This window comes from Leopardus geoffroyi, chromosome E1 (assembly GCF_018350155.1).
Source record: "Leopardus geoffroyi isolate Oge1 chromosome E1, O.geoffroyi_Oge1_pat1.0, whole genome shotgun sequence".
NCBI classification, from domain to species: Eukaryota; Metazoa; Chordata; class Mammalia; order Carnivora; family Felidae; genus Leopardus; species Leopardus geoffroyi.
The window spans coordinates 37,738,998-37,761,251 of NC_059330.1; the positions used below are offsets into that span (position 1 = coordinate 37,738,998).

At 53.9% G+C, this 22,254-nt stretch overlaps 1 protein-coding gene, 1 non-coding gene and 1 pseudogene across 7 annotated transcripts in view; all 3 read left to right on the plus strand.

Annotated features, from left to right (window-relative positions):
• ARHGAP23 (Rho GTPase activating protein 23) overlaps window positions 1-22,254 on the plus strand; it is a 79,942-nt gene that overhangs the window by 49,370 nt on the left and 8,318 nt on the right. For all 6 annotated transcript variants that reach the window (XM_045488609.1, XM_045488608.1, XM_045488607.1 and 3 more), the window contains 11 exons: window positions 2,339-2,659; window positions 3,959-4,020; window positions 4,309-4,439; window positions 5,107-5,228; window positions 5,618-5,773; window positions 10,742-10,820; window positions 13,807-13,880; window positions 14,167-14,256; window positions 15,061-15,186; window positions 20,939-20,980; window positions 21,536-21,632. In XM_045488609.1, the coding sequence (XP_045344565.1) occupies window positions 2,339-2,659; window positions 3,959-4,020; window positions 4,309-4,439; window positions 5,107-5,228; window positions 5,618-5,773; window positions 10,742-10,820; window positions 13,807-13,880; window positions 14,167-14,256; window positions 15,061-15,186; window positions 20,939-20,980; window positions 21,536-21,632 (1,300 nt within the window). The remainder of the gene's footprint in view (window positions 1-2,338; window positions 2,660-3,958; window positions 4,021-4,308; window positions 4,440-5,106; window positions 5,229-5,617; window positions 5,774-10,741; window positions 10,821-13,806; window positions 13,881-14,166; window positions 14,257-15,060; window positions 15,187-20,938; window positions 20,981-21,535; window positions 21,633-22,254) is intronic.
• Window positions 5,782-7,071, plus strand: LOC123603561 (annotated as a pseudogene).
• Window positions 6,455-6,588, plus strand: LOC123604722. Its single transcript, XR_006715457.1, has one exon. It is a non-coding gene; the product is annotated as a small nucleolar RNA SNORA70 (small nucleolar RNA).

Consider the following 22,254-nt stretch of genomic DNA (forward strand, 5'->3'; position numbering starts at 1 on the left):
AAGCACTCAGGGAAAATGAACAGGGTGATGTGAATTGCCTTTAATTCTGGAGGTAGCAGGGAGCTGCCTTTATTAAAAAAATGGTCATTGGGGACTCCCGGGTGGCTCAGTCGGTTGGGCGTCTGATTCTTGATTTCAGCTCAGGCCACGATCTCACGGTTCGTGAATTCGATCCCCTTGTTGGGCTCTGTGCCGGCGGTGTGGAGCCTGCTTGGGCTTCTCTCTCTGCCCCTCCCCAACTCATGCACGCTCTCCACTCCCCCCACCCCCCGCCTCAAAATAAATAAATAAATGGTTTTTTTTTAAAAGAAAGAAAAAATGGTCAGCGAAGTCCTCACTGAGGAAGTGACATTTGTGACATTTGATCTCAGATCTAAAGGGCAAGAAGGAGGCCACATGGAGAAGTGAGGGAAGGGGCTCTGGCCAGAAGGGACAGCAAGAAAGAACAAAGGCCCCAAGAAAGGAAAGGGTTGGCTTGTTCACTAGAGAAGGGCCCCTGTGTCTTGACACAGCGAGAAAGAAGTCGGTGGAGAAGCTGAGTTTGGAGGGGGAGAGACACATCATGCAAGTTCTTGGGTTTGATTCCAGTGGCGGTGGGAACCCACCAGGGAGTGCTACGCAGGGGAGAGACACCATCTCGCTTACATTTTAAAATGGTGGCTGCAGGGGCGACTGTCTGACTCAGTGGGTAGAGTGTGTGACACCGGATCTCAGGGTCGTGAGTTTGAGCCCCACGTTGGCACAGAGATTACTTGGATTTGTTGAGCTGGAGAAGTTGGGGAGGGCTGTGGAGGAATAAGTTTGGTGACAAAAATCAAGTACCCCGTGGAGTGCCTATGAGACATGCACATGGGGACACTGAGTAGGCAGTGGGAGGTGCAGGACTGTGGCTGGGGGGGGGGGGGTCGGGGGAGGATGCTGGACCAGGGATACCTTTGGGAATCCCCATCAGTAGACAGATGGGATTTAAAACCACAGGTGTGGATGACATCACAGGAGAGACATTCAGGGAAAGGGGAGCCCAGGACAAAGTTCTGGAGCTCCCCCTCCTGTAGGGCAGGGGCTTAGCCTCTGCTCTAGAGTCATGTGGGGCCCCATGATTCTTTGTTGTGGGGGGCTGTCTTGGCCATCGGGGCGTGTTTGGCAGCATCCTTGGCCTCTACCCACTAGATGCCATAGCACGTCTCCAGGTGTGACGACTGAAAATATCTCCAGATAAATGTCCTCTGGGGACCATTCGCTCCAGTTGAGAACCGCTGATGCGAGCATGTTGTGGGGGGGCTGGGGTGGGGGGGAGAAAACCAATGGAGGAGACTGAGAAGGAGCCAGTGGAATGAGGAGGAAAACCAGGAACCACGGGGTCCCGGATGCCAAGAGAGGGCTTGGAGAAGGAAGGAGCTGCAGGCTGGTAACGTGCCTCAGAGAGGCTAAGGAAAAGGCCAGGCCGGACGGAGAAGCTGCTTCGGCAGCACGAGGGGCCAGAGTGACCTTATGAGTGGCCTCTGAGACCAGGATACAGAGTAGAGTCTTGAACGAGGGGCAGACAAGCTGGGAGAGCAGGTGCGGTGGGGAATTCTTGATCAGTTTGCTGCGCAGGGGGCAGTGTGTGGACTTAGGAACGGCTTTACGAGGATTTTATGTAAGGTGGGCTAGGCTGGGTGGGGGCCTCGCTGCTGCTGCGGGGGCATTACTGACCAGATGCTGTTGATGCTAGTATTTTTTTTTTTAATGTTTATTTTTGAGAGAGACAGAGAGAGTGTGAGCGGGGGAGGGGCAGAGAGAAAGGGAGACAGAATCTGGAGCAGCCTCCAGGCTCTGAGCAAGCTGTTGGTACAGAGCCTGACGCTGGGCTTGAACTCACGAACTGCGCGATCATGACCTGAGCCGAAGTCAGAGGCTTTAAGTAACTGAGCCACCCAGGTGCCCCGTTGATGCTAGTATTGATTGATTGATGGATTGATTTTTGAGAGCGCGAGAGAGAACTGGAGCAGGGGAGGAACACAGAGAGAGGGAGACAGAGGATCTGACGAGGCCCTCACCAGCTGTGAGATCACGACCTGAGTCGAAGTCGGATGCTAGTGTTTAAAGATGCTGGTGGTTAAAGGAAGGTTGGGGGACTGAGAACGGTGGGTAGGGGTGTCCAGGCAGGTAAGGGGCTGGGCAGGAAGGTGGGGCAGGGGGCTCCTGGCCGTGGGGCGGGGTCCCCACTGCTGTGGCCGCCTGCAGCTCCCGGGGGGGCCCCCTCGCGCTGTGGGGGCGGGGAAGGCAGGCCCCGCCTCTCACACCCTCCCCCTTCCCGTGTCTCTCCCCGCCCCCCCCTCCCCGTGTCTCCCTGCAGAAAGCGGGCGGCGGCCTGCGCCAGTGGAAGCGGGTCTACGCCGCGCTGCGGGCGCGCTCCCTCTTGCTGAGCAAGGAGCGGCGGGAGCCCGGGCCGGCGGCGGCGGCGGGGGCGGCGGCGGCCGTCGCAGGTGAGGACGAGGCGGCGCCCGTCTGCATCGGCTCCTGCCTGGTGGACATCTCCTACAGCGAGACCAAGAGGAGGCACGTGTTCCGGCTGACCACCGCTGACTTCTGTGAATATCTCTTTCAGGCTGAGGACCGGGATGACATGCTGGGCTGGATCAGAGCGATCCGAGAGAACAGCAGGGCCGAGGGCGAGGTGAGGGCCCGGCCGCCCACCAGGGCTGGGGCGGGGCGGGGCGGAGGGGGGGGAGGGGGGTGCAGGGAGGCCCCAGGGCCGCCCCTCCCCTGCCGCGGACCTCGCTTCACCGCTCTGAGCCTCAGTTCCCTCCTCCATAAAATGGGCCAACAGGGGGTACCCCCTGCAGCCCTACCTGCCGGGGCTTTGGCGTAAAGAGAAAATGCAGACAGCGGCTCCCGGAGCCCTCGGCACCCTCAGTGCTCCCTGGCCGGCAGGAACACTAATAACTATAGGGAGGGCACGAATTATTATCGTTATTATCATTATTATTACTGCCTTGGGCAGGCTGTGGCACAGAGAGGTCAGCTCCCGGCCAATCTTAGGTCTTGCTTCAGAAAGCCGGGGTTTCTTATGGAGTGAATTACAGAATGCGGTGCCCCTGTGCCAGAACCGTGGCTGGCCCTTCTGACAGGGCTGGCCTGTCAGCAGGGCACCAACACATTGACCTTGGGAGGAGGCCAAGAGGATTGGCCTTTGGCAGCAGGCTGCACTGGTTGAGCCAAAGGCTTTGGCAGGGATTTCAGGGTAGTTTCTCAATGGCGCCCCCTCTTGGGCAGCTGCAGCTGCACACCCAGAGCCGGGGCTGACGTTTCCGTTTCACTTGCCCGCCCCCCTCCAGCAGGGGCCTGCACGGAGGTGCCTTTGCTCACGTGCACATAGCTCTGTGGGGGTCCTGAGCTCCGGGGCTGGTCTCTGCCATGAGGATGGTGGGCCAGGGGGGAGAGGGGTGCCAGCACCTGGCCTCTGGGCCGCAGACCCTCTTACTGACAAGAGACACATCCTTTGGCTGAACCAGGCTCTGCTCCCCTCAGGACATTGTCTTTCCTTACTGTAGGGAGGAAGGTGCCTGGAATGTGTGGCCCTGTTCTGGGGGGCCTGGCTGGGCTGTCCCCAGCAGGGTACAGTCAGGGGGTCCCACGTGACTTCCATTATTGCCAGGGCTGCCAGTCCTAGGGGCATCTCCTCTGTGCCTGGCCAGGAATGTGATGAGTGCTACCTGCACAATTCTGCAGCCCAACCCTGAGGTTGCCATGTTATCTTCTTTGTTACTGTGGAGGAGACTGAGGCTCAGAGAGGCCAGTGGATTACCTAGGTCACACAGCTGGTGAGGGGGTGCTCGGGAGTCCAGCCCTGGTCTTTCTCGCTCCAGGGTCTGAGCCCTCCAGCTGGCGAAGGCGAGGCAGGGGCCAGGGGTGAGGCCTGAGTTGGCTGGCTGTGGGCACTGAGGGGGTCTGCTCTCTCTTTCCTTTCCTCCAGGACCCCGGCTGTGCCAACCAAGCTCTGATCAGCAAGAAGCTTAATGATTATCGCAAAGTAAGGTGAGGTCCAGCTCTCACGAATAGTCTTGACCATGAGGCGGGGGGCACTCCAGACAGGGGTCATCCTCCTGGCCCACTTCCGGGCCTGAGGCAGCCTCTGAATCACCCTCTACGGGGGTGGGGGTGGGGGTGGGTGTGGGTGGGTGGGTAGGCAGAGCCTCCAGTCCCCAGAAGGACAAGGAGGGATTCGTCAGGGATGGAGGGGAGGTGTAAAGTGGTAGGAGGCTGGGGCAGGTGGCATGTTGGGTGACCCCAGATGAAGACTTTTCTTCTCCTTTTCCTACACAGCCATAGCTCTGGGCCCAAAGCTGACTCCTCCCCCAAAGTCTCTCGTGGCCTGGGGGGCCTCAAGTCTGAGTTCCTCAAACAGAGTACCGCACGTGGCTTCAGGACTCAGGACCAGTCTGCAGGGAGCAAGGGTAGGAAGGTGGCTGATAAGGGGGCAGTATGTGTGTGTGCACATGTGGGAGGGTGGGGGTCAGTTCTGTGGGTCTACATGGGAGCCAAGGGCTTGTGTGTGTGTGTGTGTGTGTGTGTGTGTGTGTGCATGTGTTGGGCTGGATGTGTGCCAGGATTATCCTGGTATGTCAGTCTGTGTGTGTATGCCTGTGAGGGTCTAGGGGCTTTCAGAGTCTCAGGGCTGGAAGGGCCTGGAACCTGATTTCCCTCCGTGACATCCCAGCTGGGTGTTCTCCAAGTCCCTGTCTGTGTCCCTTCAGGAGCAGGAGGCTCATCCTCTCTGGAGGCGGCCTTTTCCCTCTTTATACACTTTCGACTATTAGAAAGTTCTTTCTTTGGTTGTATCAGAATCTGCGACCCCCACCTTGTTGTTTTAGCCCTCGAGGCCATATGGAAGTCCTTACTTTCCTCCGAGGGCTGACTCCTCAGGAATAAACCCCCTCATCTCTGAGGCCTTCTCTCAGGATATAATTTCCCATCAGCCCTCAGCATTCCAGTTGCCTTTCTGATGGAGTCCCCACATGTCCAAACATGGGTGGGTGTGTGTGACCAAGTGTGGCTGCTGCCCCTCCCCGGCCACCCTCGCCCCCCGCTCACCCTGACTTTGTCTGCCTTCTTCGGCCCCAGATGACAGTGCTACCACTCCCAAAACCCCATGGGGCATCAACATCATCAAGAAGAACAAGAAGGCAGCTCCTAGGGCGTTTGGGGTCCGTCTGGAGGAGTGCCAACCAGCCATAGAGAACCAGGTGAGCCCCCGCCGTACCCCAGGGCAGGCAGAGAAGGGGGCAGACCAAGGCACAGAGGGTCAGAGCTGTGAGGGACTTTGGAACCAGCTCTCTGCCTCATCTTAGAGACGCCGCGGTTGTGGGGGTTGTCGGGGGGCAGAGCCCAGGGAGGGAACAGCAGAACTGAGGCAGAGCCCGGAATCCCCGCCCTCCAGTCAGTGCTCCCGTGCCCACCGTGGTGAGGTTCTGGTGCCCGGAGACGGTGAGGACCTTTTGTTCCCCTGCATGGGGCCCCGGGCAGCAGCTCCGGCCGTGCACGGCTCCCGTCTTGGCCTTCCCCCCTCTTCTGGCTCACCGGTGGGGAATCCTGCCTTTTACCTTCCTAACACGTCTGCCCTGCCTGTCCCCAGCGGGTCCCCTTGATCGTGGCTGCGTGCTGTCGCATCGTGGAGGCACGGGGTCTGGAGTCCACGGGCATTTACCGAGTGCCTGGTAACAATGCAGTGGTGTCCAGCCTGCAGGAGCAGCTCAACCGTGGGCCCGGGGACATCAACCTACAGGATGAGGTGGGTGCAGCCGGGGAGTCTGTGGAGGCGGGGAGGGGCCGAGGCGGCGTGTGTGTCTGTCGTGTTCCTTGTACCCTGCAGCGTGCCTGGCAGCGGGCCGGGGCACGAAGACGGGTGAGACGGGACCTGTCCTTGCGGGCCAGGCCTGGGGATGGGCATCCCCGCCAACTGAGGCCTGACAGGTGCAGTCGTGGCTAGGGAGCCTTGAGGCAGAGGCTCGCAGGCAATAGTTTGGGGGCCTTGAGGATGAGTAGAGTTCACTAAACGCCGGTGAAAGCCAGGCGAGGGCATTCCGGGCCGAGGGAATGGCCTGGGCGAAGGGGCAGGCCCTGAAGGTTTGCCAACAGTCGACTCACCTTCTCTGTAAAGGACCAGGTAGCAGATGTTTTAGGTGCTGGTTACCACGCGGTCTCCTCCTCCTCCTCCTTCTTTTTCTTCAGTCCTTTAAACACGTGAAAACCGTTCTTAGCTCCGGGGCCACACAAAACCAGGCCGCAGGCTGGACTTGACCTACAGGCTGTGCTCCGCAGACCCCTGGCTTAGAAGGGGAGCCTGTGGTATTTTCTGGAGCAGCCAGGACTTCGAATGGTTGCAATGTGGGAAGAGGAGGGGCCGGTCAGATGAGACAAAGCCGGCTCGTGAAGCAGTCTGACAGCCACACTTAAAAGTTTGCAGCAGGTTCAGCAGCCGGTTAAGCCGACTGTGCTCTTTCCCCATGGGGACCCAGGGTGCCGCGGCTGCAAACAGCAGCCTCCTTGGTGGTGTATGCAGCCTGTCGATTGTATAGGCTGCCCTAAGGGACCTTGGGGACAGCCTTTCCCAGTGGACATTGAGGTTTGGCCTCATGTCTCTGGTCTAGGCTCCAGACGGGTATGCGGTATGGGGGGACGGGGCACCTTTGGAAAGCCCCCGGTCACGGTGGCCAAGGTCTGCATCGGCCAAGTCATCATGTCCATCTGTACCAAGTTGCAGAACAAGGAGTCTGTGATCGAGGCCCTACATAGGGCCAAGTTCAAGTTCCCTGGCCGCCAGAAGATCCACATTCCCCAGAAGTGGGGCTTTACTCAGTTTATTGCGGATGAATTTGTAGACGTGGTGGCCGAAAAGCGGCTCATCCCAGATGGCTGGGGGTCAAATACATCCCTAATCGTGGCCCCTTGGACAACTGCTGGGCTCTGCATTCACGAGAACCTTGGCGCTGTCCCTCCCTCTTCATGCCCACCAATAAGTTCCACTTCCTGTAAAAAAAAAAAAAAAAAAAGCTCACTTTTTAAAAAAAATGTCAGTTATATCTCAGTAAAGCTGGAAAAAAACTAAAGAAATATATATTTTTTTAAGTATTTATTTTGAGAGAGAGCGAGCATGAGCAGGGGAGGAGCAGAGAGAAAGAATCCCAAGCAGGCTCTGCCCTGTCAGCACAGAGCCCAACGTGGGGCTTGAATCTATGAACCATGAGATCATGACCTGAGCCAAAACCAAGAGCCAGACGTTTAACTGACAGAGCCACCTAGGCGCCCCCCCCCCAAATATATATTAAAAGAATTAAAAACATTTTTTTTAATGTTTTATTTATTTTTAGAGAGAGAAAGAGACAGAAAGCAAATGGGGGAGAGGCAAAGAGAGAGGGAGACACAGAATCCGAAGCAGGCTCCAGGCTCTGAGCTGTCAGCACAGAGCCTGACGCAGAGCTCAAACTCACACAAGATCCACAAGATCGTGACCTGAGCCAAAGTCGGAGGATTAACTGACTGAGCCACCCAGGGGCCCCCCAAAGAGATATTTTAATGGGGAAAAAAAAAAAGAATTTGCAGCAGGGTCAGTGTTTCTCAAACTGTATTCCCCCGAAAAGCTGTGGGAGGCTGGGAGCAGGTCAGGAACCCCGGTCTTTGCTCAAACTAGAGAAATCTGCTTTGTTCTGTTTTTAATGTCATTTTTTTTTTCATATTGGGTTTTCACGTATGATTCTGTCTGGCAAAAAGGGGCTCTGCTGAAAAAGATTTTTGGAAAACCAGGAATCTGGGCAATGAAGTCCCATGAGTCACATATTTAGTGAAGCTTTATGTGATACCTGACCGTCTTCCTGCCCTTGGGGAAAAAATGGGGAGACAAGATAAGTACGCGTGGGACAGTGGCCAAGGGAGAAGGCTGCTCTCTCACCAAGGGCCAGATTGTGCGATGAGGAAGGAGAAGATGCCGAGGGCCGGAACAGGTGGTAGACTTGAGTGTTTGAATCTTTGAAGCGTGAATGGGAGGGGGCAGGTGGACAAGAAGGCAGTCCAGGCTGGGAACGATGGCATTTTCCAAAATCCCAGAGAAGGGTCTGAGTGTCGAGACAGAGAACAGGCCCGTTTCATTCCTCCTTCCTGGGCTTGCCAGTGGGGAGGATGAGGCCCGGGGCAGGAGGTGGAGGGCTTTTGATGGCTCCACTGAAGTCTTTGATCTTGACAGTAGGGACAATAGGGAGCCTTCAGTGGTTCTTCAGCTGGGGAGGCATAAATGAGAGTGGAGTCTGCTTTAGCTTATGTCTGACGGATACAAATGAGGGAGGCCCAGAGCGGGGCATCCAAGGGAGAAATTGCTGACATGTGGGAAGTGCAAGGGGCCAGGGGGACACGGTGGCCCCTGGGGAATAAGGAAGATGGGAGCAGCTCTAGGAGTTGACCGCATGAGAGGGAGGAAGGGGGGTGCAGGGAGGAGCCTGGAGGCTGGTGGTATCTCTCTGGCAGAAACTGGGGAGTAGGGCTCGAGAGGGAAAATGTGTCAGGCAGGCCCCCCCCCCGATGTGGGGTGATGGCACAAACAGGCAGTCCCCAAGAGTGCACTGGAGGATGGACACGGTGGTGTTGGGGCACAGAGTGGGACGATGGAGGGAACTGCTGTGTGGGCAGAGGGTGGGCAGCAGGAATGAAGGGCCAGGCTCCGTGTGGGACAGAGGAGAGGGGGGCTCAGGTGAGGCTGGGGATGAGTGGCAGATGTGTGCACGTGGGAGGGGTCCAGAAGCCTTGGGTTTGGCAGCTGAGAGATGAGAACAGCCAGGAGGTGATGGGGCAGGTGGGCGGGCCCTGTGCTGGCTTGGGGTGGATATGCCCAAAAGCACATTCGCTGGGGCTTAGCCAGGGAGAAGCATGGCCGGGGCTCGGGGGGCAGCGGACCCAAGTCAGGGCCCAGAGTGTGCTGGGCGTGTAGTTTTGTCTCCGACACCAGTCCTGTCCTCTGTCTTGGGGACTGCTGGAAGTTAAGTGCTGTGGGCAGGGTGACCGTAACTCCTGATGAACCTGAGGGGGAGGGTATTGTTTGTGGGATGGTGTGGGGCCATTGTACTGAGTGTGTGTGTTGTGGAGCTGCGTGTCTTTGTGGAAGGTGTTACCTTGTTTTCTGGACCTGAGTTACTCTGAGCCCTTCCGGTCAAGGCTGTTACCCTGGACTTTGCACGGGGTGGTGGTGCCCCCTCGTGGACACAAGGGACAGTGACTGGCCATGCTTCATTCATTCTTGCATTCAACAATCCATTTATTTAAAAAAAAAAAAATTTTTTTTTAATGTTTATTTATTTTTGAGAGAGAGAGACAGATTGTGAGCGGGGGAAGGTTAGAGAGAGAGGGAGACACAGAATCCGAAGCAGGCTCCAGGCTCTGAGCTGTCAGCACAGAACCCGCTGTGGGGCTTGAGCCCACAAACAGATCAGACCCGAGCTGAAGTCGATGCTTAACCAACTGAGCCACCCAGGCGCCCCAACCATCCATTTATTTAAAACAGGGTTTCTTGGGGTACCTGGGTGGCTCAGTTGTTTAAGCGTCTGACTTTGGCTTAGGTCATGATCTTGCAGTTTGTGAATTTGAGCCCCGCGTCGGGCTCTGTGCTGACAGCTTGGAGCCCGGAGCCTGGAGCCTGCTTCAGATTCTGTGTCCCTTTCTCTCTGCCCCTCCCCTGCGCGCTCTCTCTCTCTCAAAAATAAGTAAACATTTAAAAAAAAAAAAAACCCAGGTTTCTCAATCTTGATGCCTTGCAGAATAATTCTTTGTTGTGGGAAGGTGTCCTGTGTATCACAGAAAGTTTAAAAGCATCCCCAGACTCTGGTTGTGGAAACCAAGGGGGTTCTGTCCCTGGGGGTGTGATTCTGCCCCTGTTGAGAACTATTCACTTAGGGTATATAGGTGCCAGGCTAACTGAGCTCACTAGGTGATAGGAGCACAGTGGGGGACAGGGCAGACAGGACAGGACAGACAGTCCTGCCAGGCAGGTAGGCAGGGAAGGAAAAAAAATGCATACAACGGTGACAAAGTGTGGTAAGTGCCATGAAAGAAACAAGGTCAGGGCTGTTGTACAGATGAAGGGGCAGGGGCATTGGTGGCTGTGTTAGCTGTGACTGTCAGGGAAGGCGTCTCTGCAGAGATGGCATTTGGGTAGGATGAGGAGGCTGGCCTGTGAAGGGCAGGGGAAGAAACCTCTAGGGGAGGGAATTGGCATGTGCAAAAGGCCTGAGATAGGCAGGTGCCAGGCATGAATGACTGCTATGTCATGGATAAGGAGAGGGGGTCCAAGGGTGGCTCTCCGCTAAATGCAGAGCCCTGGGAGGCAGGATTGAGTGCTAGTAGGCCCGAGGAGGTCCAACCACCAAGAAGGTTTCCCTCACTTCCGTCCCATAGTGCTTGCACCAAAGAAGGTACCTAGTACTTGCTGTGGGTGGGCAAATGCGGGAGCTCACTGGGCTTGCTGGAGCAGGGAGGGGTCGGGGCCAGCTAGCTGGGCGCTGTTCTGCCGCCACCACCCCGATGAGTCTCCTTAGGCCAGAGATTCCCTGGTCTGGGCAGAGCTTGGTGTGGGTGTACCCCAGGGAGGGCCGGGCCGGGCTAGACTAGCATGGAGGCGTGGGCACCTGGGCTGGGCCGGGGGCGGGGGGGGGGGGGGATGGGGTTTGCGCACCCCGCTGGGCCTGCTTGGGACCTGACGTCTTCGCCCTCTCCCCAGCGCTGGCAGGACCTCAATGTGATCAGCAGCCTGCTCAAGTCCTTCTTCCGAAAACTGCCTGAGCCTCTTTTCACCGACGGTGAGTGGGGGTGGAAGTGAAGGACGGGAGGAGGAGGGACACCTGTCTGTGCTGCACTCTGACCACTTCGCTTTATTGGGTTTGTTGGCTTTACTCATTGGGTTTTTGTTGTTGTTGTTGTTGTTTTTAATGCTTATTTATTTAATTGTTTTAACATTTATTTTTGAGAGACAGAGAGAGACAGAGTGTGAGCAGGGGAGGGGCAGAGAGAGAGAGGCAGATACAGAATCCAGAGCAGGCTCCAGGCTCTGAGCTGTCAGCACAGAGCCTGACGTGGGGCTTAAACTCAGGAACAGTGAGATCATGACCCAAGCCAAAGTCGGATGCCTAACTGAGCCAACCAGGTGCCCCAGTGTTTATTTTTTTTGAGAGAGAGCAGGGGAGGGGCAGAGAGAGAGAGAGAGAGGGAGACACAGAATCTAAAGCAGGCTCCAGGCTCCAAGCTGTCAGCATAGAACCCGACATGGGGCTCGAACTCACAAACCGCGAGCTCGTGACCTGAGCCAAAGTTGAGGCTTAACCGCTTGAGCCACCCAGGCACCCTGGGTTTTTGTTTCAATACAAGAGAAACATGGGCTTGTAACAAACTTAGTATAGATGCAAATAAAGAACACCCGAAGGTGCCTGTCACTCTCCTAGTCCCTCTCCCTGGAGACTGTCCTGACCCTTTCTGAGCATTTGCTATGTGCCAAGCACTGCTCCCTACAACAACTCCATGGAGTAGGTACTATTATCTCCACTGTACGGATGAGGAAACTGAGGTTAAATCATCTGCCCAAGGTCACGCACGTTGTCAGTGTCAGAGCCAGGATTCAGCCCCAGGCGTCCGGCTCCAGAGCCCAGCTCTTGACCGTTCGCTGATCTGTTTGTTTCCCAGACCCTCTTACATCTGTGACGGAGACAACCATGCATAGATAGGGTCTAGAGTTGGGTGAGTTTGCCTGCGTGCTGGCAAATGTTTGCCATCTGGCTCTCAAGGGAAAAAAGCCTTGATCTGTAGTCTCCATGGTACAATTACTCCTACTGTGCCTTATTTCAAGCTACCGATAAGCTGCCACCAACGTGGAGTCAGAAGAGATGAACACCTTTGGCCCTCAGGAGCCGGTGTGAGCAGGATTCAGCACACCCCTGGGGGTGGGGGGGGGGTGGGGGTTCTTAACAAAAGGAGGCTTGTCATTCTGAGATTCATTCGTGTCTGTACAAAGAGCTCTACCCCATTCTTCTTTTAAATCAACCACCTGGTAGTTCGTAGTCGGAATAGACTATAATTTGCCTAATCACTCCCCTATTGATGGATATTCAGGTTGTGTTCGAATTTTTGCTCTTACAAAACACGTTGCAATGACTTTCCTTGAAGGTGTCCCTACATGCCCGGATCGGTGTCCTAGAGGTGGGTTCCTAGACTGTAGAATTTCCAGGTCGAAGTCCTGGTCAACATTTTTGAAAGCTAATGTCAAGCTGCCCTCTGAGAAGAAGGCCCTCGTTCATACTCTGACCAACAGCATAGGAGAGAATTGGCCCCATCCACCCTAGATGTTATCAGCATTTTATTAGACTTCTCTTAATTGGTTGAGGGAAATGTCATCTCATTATGTTTTCATTTTCATTTCTTTCATTATTAGGGAAATTAACTATCTTTTCATTAGTTTATTGGCCTTTTCTGTTTCCTCTCATTTCCTGTTCAGACTGTGTGCCCATTTTCCTATTGGGCTGTTTGTCTTTTTTGGTATCGATTTGTACGAGACAAGCTCTTGTGTATTATGGGTATTAACCCTTTGCTAGTTTTTGCGGAGATTTGCTCTCGGTCTGCCATTTGCCTATTAACTGTTCAGGGCAGAAATTGAAAACAATTAAGTGTAGTCAAAGCTGTTCATCTTTAATGGATCCTGCATCTCGTGTTTAGGAAGGCCTTATGGTTGTAAAGACGTTTTCTTGGTTTTCCCAAGATTTTAGCAACTTTGACATTTGGCTCTCTAATGCAATCACACATGTTTGTGTGTTATTATGTGGGCTGGAAATGGATTTTTGTTCCCCCAACAAGATAGCTAATTGTCCCAGGGACGTTTATTGACCCCTCCATCCTTCCCCACTGATTTGAAACGCTGCCTTTGGGGCGCCTGGGTGGCGCAGTCGGTTAAGCGTCCGACTTCAGCCAGGTCACGATCTCGCGGTCCGGGAGTTCGAGCCCCGCGTCGGGCTCTGGGCTGATGGCTCAGAGCCTGGAGCCTGTTTCCGATTCTGTGTCTCCCTCTCTCTCTGCCCCTCCCCCGTTCATGCTCTGTCTCTCTCTGTCCCAAAAATGAATAAACGTTGAAAAAAAAAAAATTTGAAACGCTGCCTTTATCACATAGTAAAGATCCACGTGGCCTGTTCCCCTCCTTTCTGTGTCCTTGTCCTTGGCCAGCCTCCTCCGTGAGGCCTAGGCTGCTGAAGCTATGCTATCTTTTTAGCGCGTTTCAGTATCGGATAGGACAAGCCCTCCCTCGTGATTCTTCCTTTACAGAGTGTTCTCCGCTCTCCTTATGCATCTACTCATCAGATGAGTTTCAGAATAAACTTAGCCTGTTCCATGTTTTAAAGTTCCCCATGCACTTCTTCTGAAGGGAGTTGGGGGGCATTTTGACACAGGTGGGGTGGGCGTCTGGAGGCTGAAAGGGCCCCTCCCTCTTTCTAGGTAACCTCTTCTGACCTTGTGGTGTCCTTGTCCCAGAGCCTGGGACGAGGACCTCTTTTCCAGTGTCCACGTGCGGCTCAGGTCCTGCTTCTTCCCAAACACACCCGGGCTGCCCCAGGTCGGGTGCGCCCCTGAGTGCAGCTGTAGTGGGTTTGGTCACATAGACGCAAGGTCATGGAGCACCCCCCCCCCCCCCCCCCGCCCCGCCGACGCTGAGCTGGAGCAGCCTGGGCCTCCTCAGCTTGGAAGCACCGTGAGAGTGGGAGAAGGGACTGCCTCCCACCTCTCTAAAGAGTCTTCACTGTGTTCTAGACAAATACAACGACTTCATCGAGGCCAATCGCATCGAAGACTCGAGGGAGCGGATGAAGACGCTCCGAAAGCTGGTAAGGAAAGAGAGACGCCCTCGGGCAAAAGGCACACTGGGCCTGGAGAGCACCCCCCCCCCCCCCCCCCCCCCCGGGGAGGCCCAGAGCCCAGTGCTGCCACTTCCCTCTGTGACCTTGGAGACGCCCTTCTCCGCTCTGGGCCTCCGTTTCTCCATCTCTCCAAGGGGGCTGGCTAAAGGGTGGTTTCCAGACTCCGGAGGTATGGCGGTGGGAGCCCCTGTGGGGTGTGCTGGGGAGATGGGGAGGCCATCACAGCCCCATGCCCCTTCTCGCTCCCGCCCAGATCCGGGATCTCCCAGGACACTACTATGAGACTCTCAAATTCCTCGTGGGCCATCTGAAGACCATTGCTGACCACTCGGAGAAAAACAAGGTGGGGGGACTCTGGCGTGGAATGTGGGGGAAGGAGGCATATAGGGTCCTTTCAGCATATTCTAGACTCTTCCAGGTCAGATAATCCCAAGGCCCTCTAGGCACACCCTCCTCCGTAGTCACTCTGTCCCCACCCCACCCTTCCATGCCAGCCAGTGCTGCTTCCCTGGAGAGCCATCTCTGGAGTTTCTGAAGGGTCTCGCAGAGGCAGAGAGCCACAGTCCCTCTGTGTCTGATGGAAATCTATCCTCAGATTTAGCTCACATCCCTTGCATTGCATTTTTCTTTCTTTCTTTCTTTCTTTTTTTTTTTTCCTTTTTAAAAAAATATTTTAAGTAATCTCTACACCCAACATGGGGCTCGAACTCATAACCTTAAAATCAAGCGTTGCTCACTCTACAGACTAAACCAGTCTCTCATGCCACATTGTGTTTTTCTAATCAGACCTCTGTATTTTCTGGTTCTGCAAAAATGAATGGAGCTATAGGAATGCTCCCAGTTTTAAAATACCCTTAGAACCTCTAGCAGGTCCCTATTTTGGCATCTGTCACTGTTAGCACAGTATGGGTGAGCAGGCTGGGCACTGCTCTCAGCTGCTAGGCCTGGGGATGAGCGAGGCTGAAATCTGGCCTGTACTCTACTTGCGAGGCATTGCCTTACCCAGCAAGGAGGTGTCCGTCCCCTAAGCCAGGCATAGCTCAGGATGGGCGTTGGGCCTGAGGGGCCTGGGGTGAGGAAGGTCTGGGGGACTGGAGGTCAGAGCTCATGGAGTGTTGATGCTGACCTGCTTTCCTCCCCTGCCCAGATGGAGCCCAGGAACCTGGCCCTGGTCTTCGGGCCGACGCTGGTGAGGACGTCTGAGGACAACATGGCAGACATGGTGACCCACATGCCTGATCGCTATAAGATCGTGGAGACGCTGATCCAGCACGTAAGCAGCCACCCCAGGCTGAGGCCATGTCCCCCTGGGCATTTCGTTCCTGCTCGCCTGGGCGGATGTGCTCAGTGGAGGATGAGGCAGCTTCAGCAAATGCTCCTGGGATGGCACATGCCCTTCCGAAGCGATGGGCTGCGTTTCCGGACCAAACAGGAATAGATCCTAGAATCCCTGTCTTTCTAGGATGTTCCATTCCCAGCAGGAGAATCAGGAGGCCCCTGAGCTTCTAAGATGAGGGTGAGGGTCAGAGGGCAGAGGATGGTCAGGGAAAGTGCTGCTGGGTTGGACAGCCAAGGGGTGAATGCAGGGGCACGTTCAGAAGGGGGCCCCAGGAAAAGTGTCCTTGTAGAAACACCCAGACGGGTGTAGGGAGCAGGGGCAGAGCTCTGCCTTGCCACCCCACTGAGGCTTGGGGGAGCAAATGGTGATGCCCGGGGAGGGGACGCAGATGAGGCAGGGCGGAACAAGGGCTAAGACAGGATCCTGCACTTGTCCTTTGTATGTCTTGGGCTGGTCTCCCCCCTTCTCATGGCTCCCAGAAGCACCACAAGCCCTGTTGTGTCTAAGGAGTCTAGTTATTGTCCAGGATGGGATGAGAACCTAGAGCGGCCAGCAGAGGGCGCAGGAGGCCTTGGTCCTCTAGAGCCAAACTCAGGGCAGCGCCGCCCCCTTCTGGGGCCCTAAGGGATGCTTTTATAAATCCTAGATTTTCAAGAAAAAAAAAAAAATCACAGATTTCCCATTTCCAAATCTGCCTGTGGATGGAACCCGACCCCCTCCTGCCAGGAGAAATAAGACCGGCAGCTGGCCAGCGGAATGGGGTCCTCAGCGTCTGCAACGTCACAGATACTTTAGGGAAGGGAAACCAGGTCATGTTACTCCCATTTTACAGATGAGGAAACCGGTGCTCAGAGAAGCAAAGTGACTTGCTCAAAGTCACGCAGCTTATAAGTGGCAGCCCCAGGATTGTAAGCCAGCTTTGTCTGTCCAAAGTTGGTGCTTTCCTCGGCCCCTGCTGGGAGGCCAGACTCCGGGGTCCATCCTAGAGCTGGCTTGGCCGGCCAGGGTCAGAGACGTGAGGCAGTGGGGTAGACTTTGGTCATGCCGACTGGCCTTGCCCGCTTATTTCCTTCCTCCACTGGGTGGTCAGGGCTCTGAGCCTTGGGAGGGAACGTCAAAGCCTGTTCTCATTCCAACATTTCCCTTAGTCTGGGAAAACTTATCCCTTGGAAAATTTCAGCTCCCCAGTCTAACACGTGGCCCCCGGAGCCCCTGGAGTCGCGGGCCCAGGCAGGATCGGACCTCGGCAGAGACTTCTCTGACTCTGGCTCTGAGCCCCTGGCCCGTCAGTGGATGGCTGCAGGTCATGGGTGACTTTGCGGCCATCACCTGGCCTCCCTACCCGGGGCTCCTGTCCTCCCAGTGGCAAGTCACCAACCAGCACATTCCCATGTTTACTAAGTCAGCTGCAACCCAAAGACCACGTCAAGGCATTTGTTCGAACATGATTGCCGCTCTGCGTACACCGGGATCTCTCAGCCTCCGCGCTAGTGACCTTTGGGGCCAGATGATTCTTTGTGGGGCTCTGTCCTGTGTAGCGCAGGATGGTTAGCAACATCTCTGGCTAGATGCCAGGAGCCTCCCTCCAGTCGTGACAACTGAAAATGTCTGCCGACTTTCCCAAATGCCCCCCCCCCCCCACAGGGGACGGGAGGCAGAGGCACCCCGCTTGAGAACCTCTGAGGTAGCAGTTGAGGGCACTGGCTCTGGAGCCCGCCTGCTTGAAGTTCAACTCTGGCTCTGCTCCTTACATGCTGTGGGGCCTTGAACAAGGGACTTACCCTCTTTTTGCCTCAGTTTCCTCACCTGTAAAGTGGAGATGATAATAATGCTCACCTCACACGGTAATTGTGAGGGTTACATGCGTTAATGTCCGTGAAGCACTTAAAATGCCACTTAGCAGGTAAGAGGTGTTATATGAATTAGCGACCACCATTATTGACCTCATCGGCATGCCAGAGGCAGGTGCCGGTGCTGGGACGCAGAGGTGACTGGAACCCAGGCCCTGCTGTGAAGGAGCAGTGCCTCAGTGAAGATGTCATCTCTTCATTCTCTGGGCTATCGCCAGGGAAGCCCATGGAAGGACCTAACCCTGCCCCGGCTGTAGGGCTGGGAGCGTAGTCAGGGGCGAGTTTAACTGTCTTACGACACCCGGAGGAATTTAGCCATTCAGAACAGGGAGAAAGCGTTCCAGGCACAGGGATGTGCAAAAGCAGGGTGGCACCAGCTAGCGTGAATTCTTCCAGAAAACTCTGGGCTACCCGGAAGCTTCTGGGCTCCCACAGCACTTTTGGATACCTCCAAACCGAATTAAAGGCTGGGCTTCTTAGGGCTCCCTCTATTCAGCCTGTCTCTGGGGACTGCACTTTTTCTTAATGATGGCTAACATTCATTGTACATTAGCAATGTGTTGTACTAAATATTTTACACACGGTATTTCATTATTTTTGAAATGTTTAAGCGGAGGGTATAATTGACATGAGATTAGTTTCACGTGTAACAACACGACCATTCAGTATTTGTATATATCCTGTGAGATGATCAGCGCTATACATATACCGTCACCATACATAGTTACAATTGTTTTTCTGGCCATGAGCATTTTTCAGTCTTGTTCTCTTAGTAACTTTCAAAAACACAATGCAGTATTGTTAACCACAGTCATCGTGCTCTAGGCTACGTCCCCGCGACTTATTTATTTTGCAGCTGGAAGTTTGTACCTTTTGATCCCCTTCACCCACGTTGCCCACCCCCCACTCCCGGCCCCACCCCAGCCTGTTTTCTGTACCTATGAGCCTGGATTGCGTTTATTTGTTTGTTTTAGATTCCACATGTGAGATCATATACGGTATTTGTCTTTCTCTGTGTGACTTGTTTCATTTAGCATACGTGGTACCTTCAGGGGCCATCCATGTGGTCACAGATGGTAAGATTTCCTTCTTTCAGTGGCTGAGTTGTATTCCATTTTATATACACGCCACATCTTCTTGACCCATTCCTCCATCAGTGGGCACTCTGGCCACTTCCGTGTCTTAGTTGTTGTAGATAATGTGCTGCGATGAACAAAAGGGTGCAGATATCTCTCCTTGGTGTTTTTGTTTTCTTCAGAAAAATACCCAGAAGCAGAATTTCTAGATTATAGGGTAGCTCTTTTTTTTTTTTTTTAAGTTTATTTGTTTATTTTGAGAGAGAGAGAGACAGAGAGAGAAAGCACAAGTAGGGGGAGGGACAGAGAGAGAGGCAGAGAGAGAGAATCCCAAGTAGGCTCCACGCTGTCCGTGCAGAGACTGACTCGGGACTGGAACCCACGAACTGTGAGGTCATGGACCTGAGCAGAGGTCAAGAGTCGGATGCTTAACTGACTGAGCCACCCAGACATTCCTGGATCGTAGGGTAGTTCTATTTTTACTTTTTTGAGGAACCTCCATGCTGGTTTCTGTAGTGGCTGCACCAATTTACATTCCCACCAACACTGTGTGACAGTTCCCTTTTCCCCACATCCTCATCAACACTTGGTATTTCTAGTTTCTTATAATAGCCATACCGGATTTCATTTTCCTTCTCACCACAATTTTAGAAGTAGATACTCCTGTTATGCCCATTTTACAGATAAGTAAATAGGGTCAAAGAAGTCATTTACCTGAGGTGGACTTGAGCCCGAGAAGACTGACTTTCGATCTTGCATTATTTCTTATCCTCTCTTCTCTTCCTCATTGCTCTCCTTTGCCACTTATTTGAGTTAATAATATGCCAGATTGTGGCGAATAATAACTGAGGTTCATGGCACGTGGTCATAATCAACCTGCAAGCCTCCTTGTTTCCCCCTTCATCCCTGACCCCACTTTGCTCCCGCCATAATTACCCAGTCTGATTGGGTAATACGTATCCATTCAATCCACGTTCCCTGTCTTATTGTATTTATTTTTTAACAAACAGTATTTTTTTTTAAGTAATGCCCAATGTGGGGCTCGAACTCATGAGTCTGAGATCGAGTTGCACACTTGCAACTGAGCCAGCCAGGCGCCCCTAATATTCTGTGTGTGTTAACTTTTGACCAGTGAGCTTAACTCATTGATTCTAATTTCTGTGTTGGTGGGACTTCCCTCTGCCATCTTAAGTGTCATTTTTTGTTTACCCCATTTTCATTTTATTTCTTTTCCATCTGTCCTACCTTGCTTTCGATGGATTGATTTTTGTTTTCCTGATATGAAAATTACATAATTTAGGGGAGCCTGGGTGGCTGCTTGGTGAAGCATCCAGCTTGATCTCAGCTCAGGTCATGATCTCACGGTTCATGAGTTAAAGCTCCGAGTGCTGACAGCGTGTGGAGCCTGCTTGGGATTCTGTCTCTCCCTCTCTCTGCCCCTCCCATGCTCTCTCTCTCGCTTTCTCAAAATTAAAAAAAAAAAAAAAAAGAAAAAAGAAAAAAAAAAGAAAATTACACAATGCATAAAGCCTAATCTGTGTTTAATTATACAATTATAACAGCCCATACTTATGCTTCACTCTCACTGATTATTCCTAAAGCTCATCAATATCCATTGTCTTCCTTCCACCACATCTAAAAACCAAGTGCCTTAGTGTACTGTCACCCGTCACCGGTTTCTCCCTCTGTGTTCGAAATCCACAGTGTCATGGATATACTTTGTGTGTGTACAATTGTATGTGTATATGAGTATCCTTGCTTGGATCGACCGTGGACATTCATCCTGACCTCTCCGAGCTGGTCACTCCACCCCGGGGTCATTTCTTAACTGTGCTCATATACACAGTTAAGAGAATCTTTGTGCAGCAAGCTTTCTGATGTCTTCAAGTAGCTTTAGTTCACACTCAACTGAGAGTTTAGCAGGGTATAAAATTCTAGGCTCAAAATTCCTGCATTTGTAATCCAGCAATACAGGAAAATACTACTTATCTTCTTATGTCTGCTGCTGCTGCTGCTGAAGGTTCTAGTTACAGCTGATGCCCGTTTGTAAGCAATCTTTTTTTTTTCTCCAGAAAACTTTTAGGGTTTTATCTTTAAGATTCTCAGATTTCACAAAACATACTTACGAATCAGATTTTTACTTTATTTTCTATCCTGTTTGGCATTTATGTGAAAACTCTTTCCTGCCTGCCCCTCAGGGAACCTCCTAACATTTCCCTCCCGGCACTTCTGTCTTCTGGCTGGGGGAGAGAGTGGCAACCCCAGTAGCTAATGTGGTGCCCAGGACTCTTCTGGCTGCCGCAACAGGTGGGCCTTCTCTCTGCAGTGGACCCAGCCTGCGCTAGATGGCGCTGCTGTCCCCGCTTCTGGCTTGCGGTTGGGAGCGAGCCCCAGAGATGTGTTCTGGACAATGTCTAGTGAAAAATAGGCGGAGAAGCTTTTCCTGAACTGGCCCTCCATCAATCCTCAGCCCTTCCCATTCCAGGCTGCATTTCCCTCCAGCACTGGGGTCCAGCCTTTTCTCTCCTCAAGGGTTTCTCATTGTGGGGTTTGGTCCTGGGAAGCCATGTTCCCTTGGGAACATCCAGTGACCAGGCCAGCCTGGGAGTTGTTGAGAAGAGGGAGGACCTTCTCCTGCCCCATTCCATATGGCGTCTGAGTGGAGTCCTCTGGACTGTGCAGGTCCAGAGCCCGTGTCTCCGTCTTCCCTCAGCCCCTTCCCACGCTGAGTTTCACCACTTCCTTTTGTCTCCTCTGCAGTCAGACTGGTTCTTCAGCGATGACGAGGACAAGGGAGAGAGAGTAAGTGATGCAGAGGGAGGGTGGAGTGGGTCTGGTCTGAGGTGGGCCTGCATCTCAGGCTGGGGCCCGGGAGGGGGCAGGCAGTAAGACTCAAGCAGGGGAAGGTCCCTGCCCTTGGGGCTTCCCAGTCTGATGGAGGAAACATAGGCCCTCTTCTCAGGAGCCTCCAGTCTAATGGGAGACACGATCCTTGCCTTCATGAGTTCCCAGTCTAAGGGGGGAGGTATAAGCCACTCTAAGGAAACTGAGTCCAGTAGCAAAGGCAGACTCCACCTTCCAGTCTTATGTGGAGGATATCGATCTTAGAAAGATCCAGTCTGATGGTGGAGACACAGCTCCGGCCTTTGGGGTTGTCAAGGTGTTGGAGAAGGCACAAAACAGTCTAATGGGGTACGTGTAGGACCTGCCTTCAAGAGTGCCTGACTGATGAGAGAGACAGTTGGTGAGCCCCAATCTGATGGAGGAGTCATGGGCCCTGCCTCAGGTTACCCCTTTTGCGGGATCCACGGTCCAGCCATCTGAGGACATGCTGGCTGACCCTCCTCCTGTTTGCAGACTCCTGTGGATGACAAGGAGCCTCAGTCAGTGCCCAACATTGAGTACCTCCTGCCTAACATTGGCAGGACAGTGCCCCCTGGTGACCCAGGTTCAGGTGAGTGCAGGGGCTTGGGAACGGGTGGGAGTGGGGGTGGGATTCGCATTCCCAAGGGTCCCAGATGCCTGGCCAGACGCCCAGCTTCCCTGCTCTGCCCCAGCGGGGCCCTTCCCTGCCCCCACCACAGAGACCCGGGCTGTGGCAGGGCCTTCTCCACTCTGGGGAGGTCTGGCTTGCCTGTGGGCCCGCTTCCTTGTCTGCTCAGCTGCCCCTCCCCGGGCTGGGTAGGGGCTTTGTTCGCCCTCCTTCACTGGTTTCCTTCCTGAGCTTTTTATTTCTCATGGGCTGTGTCCTTCTGGGCATGTTCCTCTTTTTAATTTTTCTTCCTTTTCTCCTTGCACCCCTCTGCCCCCTTCTCTCTTCTCCCTGTGCTCTCCTCCTGCCCCTGAACCCTGCCTCTCTCTTCTCCCCTTCCCCTCCTCCAGCGGACCTGTTGGAGATTTAAAGGGTACAGTGTGGCATTTGCGGCCTCGGTCACTAACAGTGGCGGGTGATTATAAGAAGGCTGGGCAGGCCCGAGGGGCAGGCAGAAAGGTCCCGGGCTGTGAGCACCTCACCCTTGACATACCGGCTATCCCCGCTTGTGAACAGCATACCCCCACCCTAGCCCTCCCATCTG